This window comes from Phyllostomus hastatus, unplaced genomic scaffold (genome assembly GCF_019186645.2).
Source record: "Phyllostomus hastatus isolate PE091 unplaced genomic scaffold, TTU_PhHast_1.1 phas_scaffold_555, whole genome shotgun sequence".
Taxonomy (NCBI): Eukaryota; Metazoa; Chordata; class Mammalia; order Chiroptera; family Phyllostomidae; genus Phyllostomus; species Phyllostomus hastatus.
Window position 1 is genome coordinate 5658353 of NW_025334036.1, and position 15091 is coordinate 5673443.

The 15091-nt window shown below is 40.5% G+C and overlaps 1 protein-coding gene across 11 annotated transcripts in view; it reads right to left on the bottom strand.

Moving 5' to 3' along the window:
* The window catches only part of AKAP13 (A-kinase anchoring protein 13), a 226593-nt gene that overhangs the window by 91386 nt on the left and 120116 nt on the right, over positions 1-15091 (bottom strand). For all 11 annotated transcript variants that reach the window (XM_045824926.1, XM_045824935.1, XM_045824932.1 and 8 more), the window contains exon 8: positions 12544-12680. In XM_045824926.1, coding sequence (XP_045680882.1) covers positions 12544-12680 — 137 coding nt within the window. The remainder of the gene's footprint in view (positions 1-12543; positions 12681-15091) is intronic.

Consider the following 15091-nt stretch of genomic DNA (forward strand, 5'->3'; position numbering starts at 1 on the left):
ACTAAAACAATGCCACTCTTCTAATTTTGTTGTAAAAAAGTAATTGTTCATAAAAGATGCTCTTTATAGTAACAAGCAATGGGTTTATTATTGTTTTTATAGATGAGTTAAGGTTTTTTCAATGTCTCAGTTTTCATTTCTACTGGTGGTACATACTTGTAGATATGATCCACATAAACAAAAGTTCTCTGGAGTTCCTAAAAACTTTAAAAGTATAAAGGGATCTGGAGACCAAAAAATGTGAGAACTGCTGGGTTGTTAGGTAGAAAGAGATTACTGGTGAGGGCACCAATGAATTCAGGTTAGAGAAGATGAGGGCACGGACCCTTCACATCACAGTTTAAGGAGGCAAGCATGTTAAATATGACAGGAAAAATCTGGGAGTGGGGAGAAGGCGGCAACTGGACCTGGGATGAAGGCTCTCTCAACTGAGAGACTGGAGTGATGAAAGCCAGTGCTTTTACTTACACGTGAAGTGGGGCCCAAACGATTTCATAATGGTTTGAATGAGGCTGATGAATTAAGAGTAACTATAGCAGGAATGAAAGCGAAGATAGTTTTCTGAGGAGAGAATGAATAAAATTCTTTAAGAAAAGACTTTTTCCACAATCTCTGTGCAAATGAACTTAGCTGAAAGGCACTTCCTAAGAGACCAGAAGGCTGAGTATGTCCCATTCCATTTTTGAGAGGCTCGGGCAAATGACCAACAGGTAAGCTGACCTGAGGGATTCTTTAATCCAAGTTCCTGTGCTACTAGTAGGACTGGTGTCCACCGATGCTCATCTCCATTAAATAGCAGTCAGTGATGGCCACCACGACACTTCTCACACACCCAGTGGAGGAAACAATTTGTTCAGTGTTTAATAAGCCAGCCAAGCACATAGATATTTCAGAAATATTCCACAGCACAGATTTCCAAGTCGCAGCTCCAGCACTTAAGGTTTTACCTTCAACTACCTGAACACTCTGCCATTCCCCGAGGATTCGCACGTTCCAAGGCTCCATGGAGAGGACATGCTCTCATCTCATGATAAGGAGGCTTCCTCCTGGGGCAGCTAATATGGAGACTCACAGGCCGCAGGAATGGAAGTTGAAAAGATGGTAGAAGACTTCGTACACTTTCTATTTCCCTATCACAGTGAAGGTCTCTCTCAGCTCAGCTACTCCTTGTGGTCATCAGAGTTTATTTGCTTTGGGCAGGGAGGAATAATATGTTTCTTTTACAAGCTTGACTTGTTAAATTGTACAAATAAATGGCATGCACTTGTCAAATGTTTTAATTACTGTTTGTTTATAAAAAAGAACTTCCTAAAGGGCCGTTCATTTTATGAAAATAAATGCCAATATTGAAAGGCCTGTCTTTTACATCAACAATGGTCTAGCAGTGCCTCCGCCTAGCAGCGGCTGTGGAAACTTCCTGAGTAATATGTATATTTAAAAGCAAGAGCTTTGCTTTTTAAAATATTTGACAATTTCTACGTTTTCACTTATACAGAGATTTGTATAACTATCTCCCTGTATTGTACTAAATGAGTTATATAATAAAATCCTTTTCATAGGAAGAAGAGTCAAGTAGCCCTTTCTCCCTTTATTAAGATCTCATTTTACGAACAGTCCCATCTTCCCCACTCTGTGCTGGGCAGTAAGGTGCAAAGCCTTAAATGAACAACTGCTGGAAGAAGAATCAGACAACTTGGGTCTATCACAGCTGTGGTCTTTTATGCTTTCACAACTTGGTGACTTGCAGATGCTGTGCAGAGACTTATTTTTAGTTACCCACTGCTTCCCTAACCCCGACAACTTCCCTGTTCTTTCTGGTACCTCCCTCCTTCCTGCTCCAAGCTCCCACTACCTAGAGCTTTAAGAAGGAAGAATTGAGGCAACTTCTCACATCATCAGGGAAACTACATGTATATCCACTAATAAACGGCTGGTATTAGATAACACACAGAGTAAGTCTAAGCTTTAAAGAACATAAGGTTGATTCAGAGATCATAGTCTTAAAGGGCATGCATTACTTCGCTTTCTGTTTAACCCCACTCCTTCCCAGAGAGCCTTGCCAAGGAACGGACACAGGACAGTGCAGACACTGCCCCTAACAGGAATAAAACAGATAAGAAAATACAGCATTATTAAGCACTGATGAGCTTGCACCCCTTCCTCTCTTCCAGGGACTGTGAGCAGGTACAGATGGCTGTGTACCTGTGACACTAAGCAGTAGATGCCAATCATCTGAACTCACCACGGACCAGCACCTCCTAGGCTTTTTCACAGAAGCCTAAGGGATTATGAGGGCTGGAGAGGGGTGTGCCAGGGGCAGACTGTTTCTCAAAGTCTACAGGATACAGTCTTTTGACTTAAAAAGCAGACCTGAGAGCACTGTGCACCTTACATTATACGCCAATCTTTAAACAGTATTTCTTCTCACAGCTTCAGGCACTCCTTTAATACATTTAGCTGGGACAGCAATTGCATTAAAGTTCCATGCCAGGAAAGCCAGGATTTAAGTCCTTTTTCTGAGTCAAGGAGGAAAGAACAGTCTCAGACACGGGGAAAAACAATCCACCGAGCCTGATGTGAAGCAGACACAGCACCAGGTTTCAGCGCTGTGAGGGAGGAGGGCCAGAGCTCTGTTTTCCTCCCTCAGCCCATCCCATTAGGGAGACCTAATGACTCCTAGGAAGGAACACAGCCTATTGTGCTGTGTGTGTGATGGTGACCAGGCCGGGAGCTGCTCCATGGCAACACAGTCATGACACACGCATCAGTTTCTGGAACTGGAATAAAAAGATCAGCTTCCTCTTTTAAGGCCAGCAATGCTATCACCAGGGAAAAATCCCTTGAGTGCAACATTTAGTCATCCACCAAGGCCTGATGGTGCGATGCCACCAAAAGTCAACAGTAAAGAGAACACCGGTGTCAACTCCTGGCTCAGTACTTTGTCTCTCTCGACAGAAAAGACCTTTAAGGGTATACTTTAGTCACTTTGCCTTTCACGACATTCCCAGTTTCTACTACAATGTTCCACACACAAACCAGTATACGTCTGAAAAAGTAAAGGCTCGGTTTACTTTTGGAAATGCACAACAGTAACTTCCACAGGCAGGGAATGCATTCTAACAGTCTACTTTGTTTTGGAATCTTTGTTGTGAGTGTTTAAAGTAAGGAACTCATGCATGGATGTACGTGTGCTCTGTCCCCTGCTGATGAGTCAGTCTGAAGCTCCCACAATCCCTGGCCTCACAGGGTGGATTCAGAGAAAACACTCCTCAGACTCTTAGAACAAATGCCCTGATGCCCACAAAGTGGTTACACCTCATACGGAGGGCTGGTGCTTCCTCTTATGCACCCTCTTCCAGATGGGTCCAGGCCCTGGTCCAATCTCAAGGCCTGCAGCTGAGGCACCTTCAGAATAAACAGAAAGGGACATGGCAACTTCCATGAGTACCAGCGTGACCTGCTACAGATGGTTAATTTCTTTCCAGATTATTTTAACCATCGCCTATCGAAAACCATTCATCCATAGACCCTTAAGAGGGGGCCTGATAATTCTGAGTTAATTTAAAATGAGATCAGAATCACACCTAATACATATAAAATGCTTGTTATGTGCCAGACAGTATACCAATGCTAGTACAAGCAACCTTTGAAGCAGACATCATTATCCTGAATTTACAGATGAGAAAACTGATCCAACAAACAGTTCCAAATGGCAGGTCAATTGGCAGAATTGAGATTAAAACCTTGGTTTACTGGACTCCACGTTTTTATTATGCCTCATTTCTATCTCTGGCTGTCAGTATAATGAGATAAGAATGATAAAAAATTCAACCACTTAGGATAAGAATTCACAAAGTGGGTAAAGAGGAAATGTATCTCAACATAATAAAGGCCATATATGATGAGCCTACAGCTAACATCGCACTCAGTGATAAAAACCTCAGTTTTTCCTCTAAGTTCAGGAACAAAGCAAGGATGCCTACTCTCACCAGTTTTATTTAACATGGTATTGAAAGTCCTAGCCAGAGCAATTAGGCAAAAAAAAAAAAAAAAAAAAATCTGTATTAGAAAGGAAGAAGTAAAATGGTCATGAAAGACACCATCAAAAAACCATTTGAATAAAGTTTTAAGATAAAACCAATACTCAAATATGTATTGCATTCATATACACTAATAAACCATTAGAAAGAGAAATTAAGAAAACAACTCCATTTACAACTGCATCAAAAAGAATAAAATACTTAGGAATAAATTTAATCAAGGAAGGGAAAGCCTTCCATATTGGAAAGTATAAGATATTAATGACAGAAATTGAAAGCTGTTCTGTGGTCATGAGTTGGAAAAAAATTAATGTTGTTTAAAAAGTCCATACTGCCCAAAGCAGCATAGAGATTCAATGCAATCTCCATCAAAATACCAATGGCATATTTCTCAGAAATAGAACCAAAAAAAAAAAAAACCCTAAAATTTGTATGGAACGATAAAAGATCTCAAATACCCTAAAAAGCAAGCAATCTTGAGGAAAAAAGAACAAGGCTGGAGCTATTACACTCCAATTCCAAACTATATTACAAAGATATAGTAATTAAAACAGTGTGGTACTGGCATGAAAATAAACACAGACATGAATGGAACAGAATAGAAAGACCAAAGTCCATGCATACATGACCAATTAATTTATGACAAAGGAGCCAAGAACATGCAATGAGGAAAGGGTGGTCTCTTCAATAAATGGTGCTGGTAAAAGTAAACGGCCACATGCAAAAGAATTAAACTGTACCACTATTTTACACCATATACAAAAATTAACTCAAAATGGGTTAAAGACTTGAACATAAAACCTGAAACTATAAAACTCCTAGAAGAAAACAGAGGCAGTAAGCTCCTTGACATAGGTCTTGACAATTTTTAATCTGACACCAAATGCAAAGCAACAAAAGCAAAAATAAACAAGAGGGACTACATCGAACTAAAAAGCTGCTTCTGCAAAGCAAGGAAAACCATCAAGAATATGAACTGGAGAGAATAACTGCAAAGCATATCCCTGATCAGGGGCTAATATCCAACACATATGAAGCACTCATAAAACTCAGTAACAACAACAAACAGCCCCAAACAGTCTGATTAAAAAATAAGCAAAAGATGTAAATAAAGATTTTTCCGAAGAAGACATAAATGGTCAATAGGTACATGAAAAGATGCTCTATATCATTAATATAGAGCATCATTAATATATTGCATTCATCAGGGAAATGCAATTCAAAACCACAATGAGATATTACCTCACGCCTGTTAGAACGGCTACTGTCAAAAAGACTAGAAATAACAAGTGTTGGCGAGGACATGGAGAAAAGGAAACCCTTGTGCACTGTCGGTGGGAATGTAAATTGGTGCAGCCACTATGGGAAACAGTATGGAGTTTCCCCCCAAAATTAAAAACAGAATGACCATTATCACCCAGCAATTCCATTTCTGGGCATTTAACCGAAAAACAAAAACAAAAACAAAACAAAAAAACACTAACTCAAAAAGGTATACGCACCCCCATGTTCACTGCAGCATTATTTACAACAGTCAAGATATGGGAACAACCTAAGTGTCCATCGATGGATGAAAGGATACAAGAAACTGTGATGTACAAAGATATGTAGACATATCTATATGGGGGGAGGCAAAAGCAGGTTTACAGCTGTTCATATGGAAAATAACACAGTTTTAATAAATAATTTAGTAATACAAAAATAATTCTGTGTTTTGTATATTCACAACTGTAAACCTACTTTTAGCCACACCCTATATATTGATGGATACACACTCAGGAATATTGCTGAACCACAAAAAAGAAAGATCTTCCCATTTGCAACAACTTGGACGGACCTCAAGGGCATTATGCTACATGGAACAAGTCAGACAATTGATAAACACTGTGTATGTGTGTCTCTGTGTTGTACATATACATCAAACTCACAGATACAGAGAACCGGTGGTTGTCACAGGCAGAGGTGGGGGAAGAAAAATGGCTGAACTGATTTTTGTGTTTTTTTAAATAAATTGTATTAAAAAAAAAAAGAACAAAGGTGAAATGAGTAGTGCCAAAAAAACGGGTGGAAAGAGTGATAAGAATCAGATTTGGTTCTTTTGTCCCAAAAGGAGGGAAAAAAGATACATATGCCCCTCCAAAATGAACCTATGACCTACAACGAAGCAGTTTTTTGAAAGAAAAAAGTGGAGCATTAACACAATTTATTTTAAGACTCCAGGAAAAAAACACCTTGGAAAATATTCATTACAAAGTGATTAGTTAAGAATTTGGCTGCTAAAGAAAGTAGAATTTCAAAAAGTCCCTCTCCTAATTGTCCTTTTGGTCCAATACATAAATAAAATATACACCCCAACATTTATGAATTTATTCCAATCATTTTAGAATCATACACTGATCAACACTTAAGATCTACAAGGAACTTTAGAAATTACCTAGCCGCTATCAAAGAAGTAAGTATAGGCCAACTAGAGAAATTAAATAGCTCAAGGTCACTTAAAAATATATAGCCAGAAGATTAAATTACACCCTTACGTATATTACCTACAGATATTTTTACACTAAGGTTATAGTCTTTCTCCTTGTGGCTTTTTGGTCTGGTCTTCTTCTTTGAGACATTCCTGTTTTGCAACGATCTACTCTAGAAGAGCATGTGCAGAAATTTTCTGGAAACTCCATTTCAGAGGAGACATCAAGAAAGAATATCTCCAAAAAACTGGTATGAAAAAGCTGAGGAGGAAGTTTCCCTGTGGTTGAGCTAGCTCTAGCTTTGGACGCCAAACAGATAATTAGGGAGAGTCTTACTGGCAACTCACAGAGAGGGCCATTCGCCTTTTCCTAGGTGACACATACACCACAAAACTATGCACGTAAATATGATAGCAAGGACATTTTCAAAAGGACTTAAAAAAAAAAACAACCACCCTGAAAACTGTTAAATAAGAGGGTAGGGCGTGTAAGCTGTTTTGAACAGCAGTGCAAGCTGCCCCATTCCCCCCTGGCAGCTGAGCGGGAAGAGCCGCACAGAACAAAAGCTTTTATCCAGACTCTTGCTCTAGGGATGGAAATGCAAGCTCGCCCCCTTGAGACAAGAGAAAGGAAACATAATGTTCCCGTAAAAATAATAAAAGTGTAGAGAGATTTAAGAAGAAGATAATAACTAGAAATTGTCCAACCCTGCATTTTCCACAACCTTGAGGAGACAAATATTAATATTGTTGTGAAAATAATTAAGAATAGAAGTTCAATTACTTTATTTGGCTGAGTAGCTATTTGAAAGGGAAGCAGGATTTTTGACTGAAGAGCATGCTTTCTTAAATGAAGAGTAGATTTTCCCAGTAACCTAATACTCACTCAACATATGGGATATTAGAGTTGAGCTTGAACATATTTGCTCCTGTGTATTTGGTGGCTAGGACCCTGGGCACCCTGACAAGATCAACTGCCTTGTGTAATTAACTATTCCACATGGCTAATAAGCTTATGCAACAGGCATTTGGAAAAGAAATTACTGCAGAGCTCAATGAACTGATAACCCAGGGAGGCAAGTTCCCTCTAATGAACTTGGCCACATACTGAAGTTCTGATTCACGCAGGACACAGAGCATGCTGGTCTGCAGCGTGGGGCAGGGAGATAGGAGTCAGAATTCGTTCCTGGCCACCACGGAGCATATCACTAAGGTGAATGATCTACAAAGGCTTCTCTTCAAGACTAAAGGATTCAATGTCATCTCTATACGTAGTCATATCATTCTTTAGAAAATAAAAGGCAGATCTGGAACATCAGTCATTTCTGTACCAAAAACAAACTCTGTAGACAAATACCATCTTGGTGGTATTTCGCTGAAGGTAAATAGGTTATAATAAGAACATGAGACTTATTTTAGTGAAGTAGCTTTGGTCAAAATGGCCAATGGAATTTCTCCAAATATCAGTGCATCAGAGGGTAATGTAATGGCTTTAGAATCTTGGTGTGTATAAGCATCGACCAGGGGTATTTGTTTAAAATGCTGAAACCCATCCAAGTGACCTGGATTCCCCAGAAGTGTTGTAACCTTGGGAATCTTGACTGTTCTTGAAACCATAGTACATACAGTGGAAACATTACTGACATAGAAGTGGGGTTCTAGTCTAGTTACAGAGTTAACTAGAGAAATGAGGCAAGTCTTTTAACCATGCTGCATTCACTTTTCTATTTTAAAGTAAAGATGCTGAACTTTAGATAATCTTCAAGGTTCACTGAAATTCTAAATGTCTCAGGGGTAAAACAAGCCTCAAGTATCCCATCTTAAGTTAAGGTCTGATGCTATTCCTGAAGCTTTTATAATAATGTTCAGCAGCCCTGGCTGGTGTGGCTCAGTGGATTGAGCGCCGGCATGCAAACCAAAGGGTTGCCCCTTCAATTCCCTGTCAGGGCACATGCCTGAGTTACAGGCCAGGTCCCCAGTAGGGGGCGCACAAAGGGAAACCACACAATGATCTCTCCCCCCCTTCCCTTCTCCCCTCTAAAAATAAACACATGAAATCTTTAAAAATAAAATATTTTAAAAAATAATAATGTTCAAGAAGCAGAAACTGAGTCTTGATTGTTTTAGGAGCCACTATATGCCACTGGTTACTTAAATGACTGAAAATAATACTGGAATCTGAGTTATGACACTAATTAATAATAATAATGCTAAGCTGTACTTAATGCGTGCCAAGCTCTGTTCTAAGTGCTTGACACATATTAACTCATTGAGGGGTTAAAAAGAAGGTAACAGAGGCAATCTGAGAATCTTGAAACCAGTGATGTGTGTAAGAGGGGATAATGTTGAATATAAAATTGTAACTTAATATTAACCTTTTGGCAATACTTAATAACAAACCACAACCATAAAACACTGATAGAATGACTAATGGGAATGGACCATATTGTGTGTGAACTAAATAATCTGGACTCCTAAACTCTGAACAACTTTCAACCTAGTGAAGAAATATCTGTTAGGACCATCCACCCTCTATGGAGAAACCTGCAGCAGTGAATGCATAAGGGTGTTTTCTCTGAAAATATAAGCAAGCATTAATCCCGACATTGCCTAACTCCTTCATCCATCATGATTTTAAGCATTATTAACCTCTAAAGTTAGGGCTTATTTACAGCACAACACAGCAAGTAGTTAAGGAATGAGAAACCACTCCTCAGTTTGTGCGACAGATGTCAGACTGCTGGACTAAAGAAAACAGGAACCCAAATGTGTTTTTCTTTAAATATTTAGGTATGCCACACTCAACAGAGGTCCCTACACGCTGACAATATGTTTAGAGAAGGTTAACAAGCAGGAAGACTCCTAAAAGAATATAAGATTCTGTATTTATGCCTACTAGAAAATTGTCACAAATGCATCACTGTTTTAGGTTTTCAAGAGAGCGGCAAGGCAGTAAGATGTACAAATTCTTTCCATTTTACCTTTGAAGAGGATGACTCAGAGAAACAATGATTCGATGAAGCAACGACTGGCCTATTCCCAAGGCCAACACAGGGACTGGCCATGTGTCAGAAAGATTGGATTAAATAATATTATACAAACGCCACTCCACCCTCAGCTACAACCGCAAGCTCAAGTAACCCTCTTCCGGCTGCACACACAGATTCCAGAGGTTAAAGCCAGAAGATAAATAGAGATGAGGGCACTGAACTTTGGAGAGGCCGAGCTGAAAATCCAGTTTGGAGAGACAGAGAACTGGAACTCTCTGCCTCCTAACTGACAGTTGGTAACTAGAGCCCCCACTACAAAACCTGTAACACAATTCAGAAAATAAGTCTCCTTGCTGCTTTCTTTCTTTTCATCCACTGGTGCACGCAGTATCCTCTAGGCCAGGGGCCCACCACCTACGGCCAGGGGCCCACTGTCTGTTTTTGTACAGCCTATGACAAAACCTAAAAGTAGATTTCACATTCTTAAATGACTAAAAAAAAGTTATCCAAAAAAGAGCATTTCATAACACATGAACGTTATATGAAATCCAAATTTTAGTGTCTACAAATAAAGTTTTCTTGGGACACAATCACACTCTTATTTCCTTATAGCCTCTGGCTGCTTTCACATTGTAATAGCAAAGTTGACCAGTTGTAACAGAGACTGTATGAATATGTCCCCAAAAGCCTAAAATATTTACGCTCTGCCCCTTACAAAAAGAGTTTGCGGACTTCTCTCTCCTGACCTAGTGAAAACCTACACAGCAAATCTGGCGCATGAAGAGTTACATGGGGAGGAGAGAGAAAGTGGAATGCAGGAAGAAACTAAAGCGTGTGTCCATGCCGTGTCCTTTCAGTCGGAGCCAACAGGGCAAATCTGGGAAAGCAACAGGCAGGAGGGGTAAGTGGTCAGATTTCACATCATTACACGCCCGTGAACACAGAAATCTCCACTATTTATACCTGACGATCGTCAAGAACTAAAAATTCCTCCACATTTGCTTTCTCCAACTGTATGAAGTGGTAGCAGACACAAAGCCTGAGGCACAGCTATCCCTCATCAACAAGCTGCAACGCTCTCACCTATCGCCACCCTTCTCAGAGCCCGGGTGCCAGTCCAGAGGAAATGTGCCCTGTTGTGTAAGTCCTAGGCTGGAAACCAAGCCCCGAGCTCTCACTGTAGCTGGGCCTCATCTGGAGCTAGTCATGTGACTCTCTGAATGTCTAATTCTTTTATCTATAAAGTGTGGCATGCTGACCGACCAGACCAGAGGAGTATTATCTCTCTCAACGCCTACAGCTAGAGGAAAAAAGAGAACAGGGAAGAGATGAGGGACTTTTTATTTAAAAAAAAAAAAAAAAAGTTCTGTTTTCTTCTTTGTAACAGACCAGATGCAGTTATGATAGAGGTATCTCTCTTCAGAAAGCAAAGGGTCGGAGGCTGAGCATCAGCCTGTACACAGTGACACTAACCCCCGCCATGTGTAGGTGGAGGGCTGAGAACAGAAGCACTTGAATTCAAGGATGTGAGTTTGTTCCTTCTCTTTTTTTAGGGGCTTCTGGAAACAAAGACACATGTACCCATGCAGGGTGTGTTCACTTTTCTTGCCCTAGCAGCAAAAGCAACATTTGTCTGAATAATGCTTGCTCTCCAAGTAGCCACCCAGACATTAGTCATGAGTGACATCTGTACCAAGGAGTGGGTCGCAGCAGGTAGCACCGCCCTGCCACTGCACTCCAATAAAACGAGGCTGGTATCACAGCTCATATACGTGAACCAGTTTGGGAGGGTACAGTGCTGTTTACCTACAGGTATAACTTTAAGAAAATATACCACTTAGCCCTGTGAAGAACAAAAACAGTGCACCATCATCTAGTCTCGACAAGGCAGACTGATTTTTTGAGAGGCAATATGATTTAGTCCAGTAAATTGATTTTCAGCTTCTAAAAGTTTTTTTTAATTTTTAACCAGTGTGAAATCTAAAACTGAAAATGTTTCTCTACAAGTTTCCTTGCTTTAAAAGAGAATAAAAGTAATTTCAAGAAACTTAAGAAAACCAGTTTTTAAAACTTACTGAATATCAAATACAGAATCACCATATGATGTAGGAAATCCACTACTAGGTATATGAAAACATATGTCCGTACAAACTTGTATACAAGTATTCAAAGCAATATTATTCGCAATGGCCCAAAAACAATCCAATGTACAATATGGTATATCCATACAATGGAATATTAGTTAATAATAAGAAATGAAATACTGATCAATGTCACAACACGGGTGACCCTGGACACAGTATGCTAAGTGAAAGAAACCAGTCACAGACAGCCACATACTGTAAAACTCCATTTATGCGCAGTTCCATAATGGACGAATCCACGGAGACAGATTAGTGATCGCCAGGAGCTAGGGCAGTAGGAGCAGTGAACTGGTAATAAAGGTGGGGTTTCTTTTGTGGGGTGACGGTAATCTTCTAAAATTAGACAGTGATGACAGCTGCACGACTCCGTAAATCTATTAAAAGCTTCACGTGAAGGGTGCATTTTATGGTATGTGAATTACATCTCAATAAAGCTGTTAGGAGAAAAACTACTAAGCATTTTTGCCATCATTAAATAGGACACACTTCATCTTGTATACAGATAATGATGAACTGTAAGTTAAAATCACATTTGTACTGGTGTCAGTTTCCACAGAAAGAAAAAAAAAGGAGATCCCTTTGGTGGTAATTCTCATTTTGTGACACATTAAACTTGATGACAAACTGAAAGTCTTGTGATCACAGGGAACATCTCTCTCATTACCATCTCCTAGGGATCCCTGCAGAGAGACCCACTATGGAACCCTGCCCGGTGGTGCGCACCGTTTATGAAAGCTTAACTGTAACAACACATCCAGGTTTATATGTAATAAAACAAGAGAGAAGGGAGAAAATACTACTGTGAAAAAAAATCCCCAAAACGAAAAAAAACAAGACGTAAATCAGACGCACCAGACCAGACTAACCACAGTTTGCACTGGCTCAGACTTGAGGCCACTTACCGCCTGGGTCTTCGGGCCTTGCCTGGCCACTGCAGGCATAGCGGCCGTGTCGCCTACAGCCACCTCCTCAGAAACCGAACTCCCCCTGGTGTCCCTCAGAAAATCCACTTCATCGTCAGCTTTGGTGTCCGGCATTTCTGAAGAGAACACGGGGGTTACAAAGGACAAATGAAAAATTGATCTCTGTGCCTATTTATACAACATGCTCCAGGTTTTGTGCATTTTGTTTGTTTTTGCTTTGGGGCTAAACGGAAAAATAATGCTTTTGCTTTCAGGAACTGGTATCATTTCTGACCTTTATCACATGGTTGTGTGGTTTCCCTAGCCTTCCTACGGGTCTTGTAGCTAAGGGAAGGTCCAGTGCAACGCCTGCTGAACTTCCATTTTCGCTGCTGACTTTTCATGACAAATCTGAGTGTGGTGCTGACTTACACGGGGAAAAGCACAGTCACAAGCTCGCAGGTAACAGAGTAACAGTTGAAACTGGGTGGTCCGTTCTGACCATCATCCTTTGCACAGGACAGGAAAGAAAGGACCACTGAGAATGACCCAAAGGCTGTAGGACGAGTCTTTCTTTAAAAAATACTGCATACATTCATCTACACAGAACTGCCAATGGTAAGACTGAACTAGTCTAGTAAGTTATTTTTTTGTTTTAACTTTTGTTTCTTCCCAAACCAAGACACAACAACCACAAACTAGCAGTTCCTTTTTTTTTTTTTAAGAAAAAAATTTTACGTGTCTTCTTTAGAATTATACTCAACACAGACCAAACAGTAGTGGTTCTTGTTACCTGACCACCATATGGTCAAGCAAATACAGGAAGGAAGTGATAAAATAATGTCCGAAGCCAATTTAGGCTTTAGCATTTCTTAGAGGGGGACTGGTGACTTACCAGCCAAATTCACCTTGATAATACACTTACAAATGGAACTATTGTCTCACTTCCATGTGGAAACTTTTCTGTTATTAATGCCACTGCTCTGGCAGAGAAAACTGTCACCTCCACCAAAAAGCAAAGAGGTTGCTTTCACCAAAGAATAAATTATGTGAAGATTCTGTTCTAAGAGCGCATTGTGACATATGCTCTTAGGTCAACCTTAGATTTAGCAAAGTTACATTTCTATAATCAAACATTATCTTTCTTTGCTCTTATATAATCTCACTAGTACTTTAAAAACAGGCAAGGAAACCAAGCACCAAAATCTGTCCTAACAAATGTGACTGAATTTTGAAAATCTGACCAAGGGATACCCTGACCAAGTAATACCCTTAGAAGTATTCCTTGACTGAAAATAATTCCAAGTGAGTCCGAGTATTTTTTTTTATTGTTTTGAGTTTCATTTTGTTTATTTGGGGATGTGATTTTTGGCACAACCTTGCTATCCTAGACCCACCGACTGATAATACGTATGTTTGGCAAGCAGCAACCAGTCACAGTGGTAAACAGTGATTACCGAGACCTGCGGGTGCTGGCAGCCTCTGCGCCCGGCCTGCCTCGGGCACTGACACCCAGCTGCCCAGGGCACTGCGATCAATGCTCTCGACGGGTGAAGGGCCCCATGCCCTCTCTCTGACTGCAGGCTGTGTTCGCCCATTCCAGTTTCTCTCCGGCTTGGTCTACAGCAGCATACAGAAAGAAGCAGAAGCCAGGGCCACGGGGCTCCTTCCAAACCAGCAATTAAAGTCATGTCTCTTCATTCACAAAACAGGATGGTTATATTCATGATGGAATATACACTTCCTAGAAAAATACCCTGTTGCTCTGAGATCACACTCAGGTGCTTTTCTCCAGGGCAATGTGACCAGGGACTTTCCCCAATCCAGGCTACTTTCTGAAGAAAGCACAGATTTTCACCACTGGCTGCGGGACCATGAGCCCTGGGCACACATGACTCCTCTTGGCAGCAGGACCAGAGGCCCGCCCACACACATCAACAAACCCCAAATCCAGAAGTACGGCTGAAATGGCATTCATCTCGTTTCCTTCCTAAAACCTTGAAATTTAAAAAACCATTTCTTAGCATCTTCACTGTCTTTACGTGCTAATAACTATCAAAGTCTGACATTCTCCCTAGAGTCCACCTTTGCTCACAGGGCACTGGAGACACAAAGCTCATCCAGTTCTCACTTGCTCGGGTTAAGTCCTGATTACTAATTCCAGCCCATGTGGCCAAAGACGCAGTGCCCGAGTGAGAGGAACACAGCCAGGCATCAGCTTACAGCCCTGCCCATTCCTCTGAAATGTCAACCTGCCAGGGCCCCCAAAATAGACTTGTTGTTGTATCTTGTTTTAAAAATCAGAGACCTTCTCATTTAAATTCTGAGATAGCAGCCAACAAAGTTCTATCACTAACAACCAAAACAATAAACTGAAATCACCAAAAAATACTACCACAGGTTTCTTAAATCCCTCAGTTGGTGGAGGTGGGGTGGGGGGTGGTAATTATAAATGATTAAAAAAAGATTAATCGGGGAAAATGACAAACGTGTTTGCATTGCTCCATTTCCTCAGCAACTTCTTTTCTCGTTCTATTTGTTCAATTGT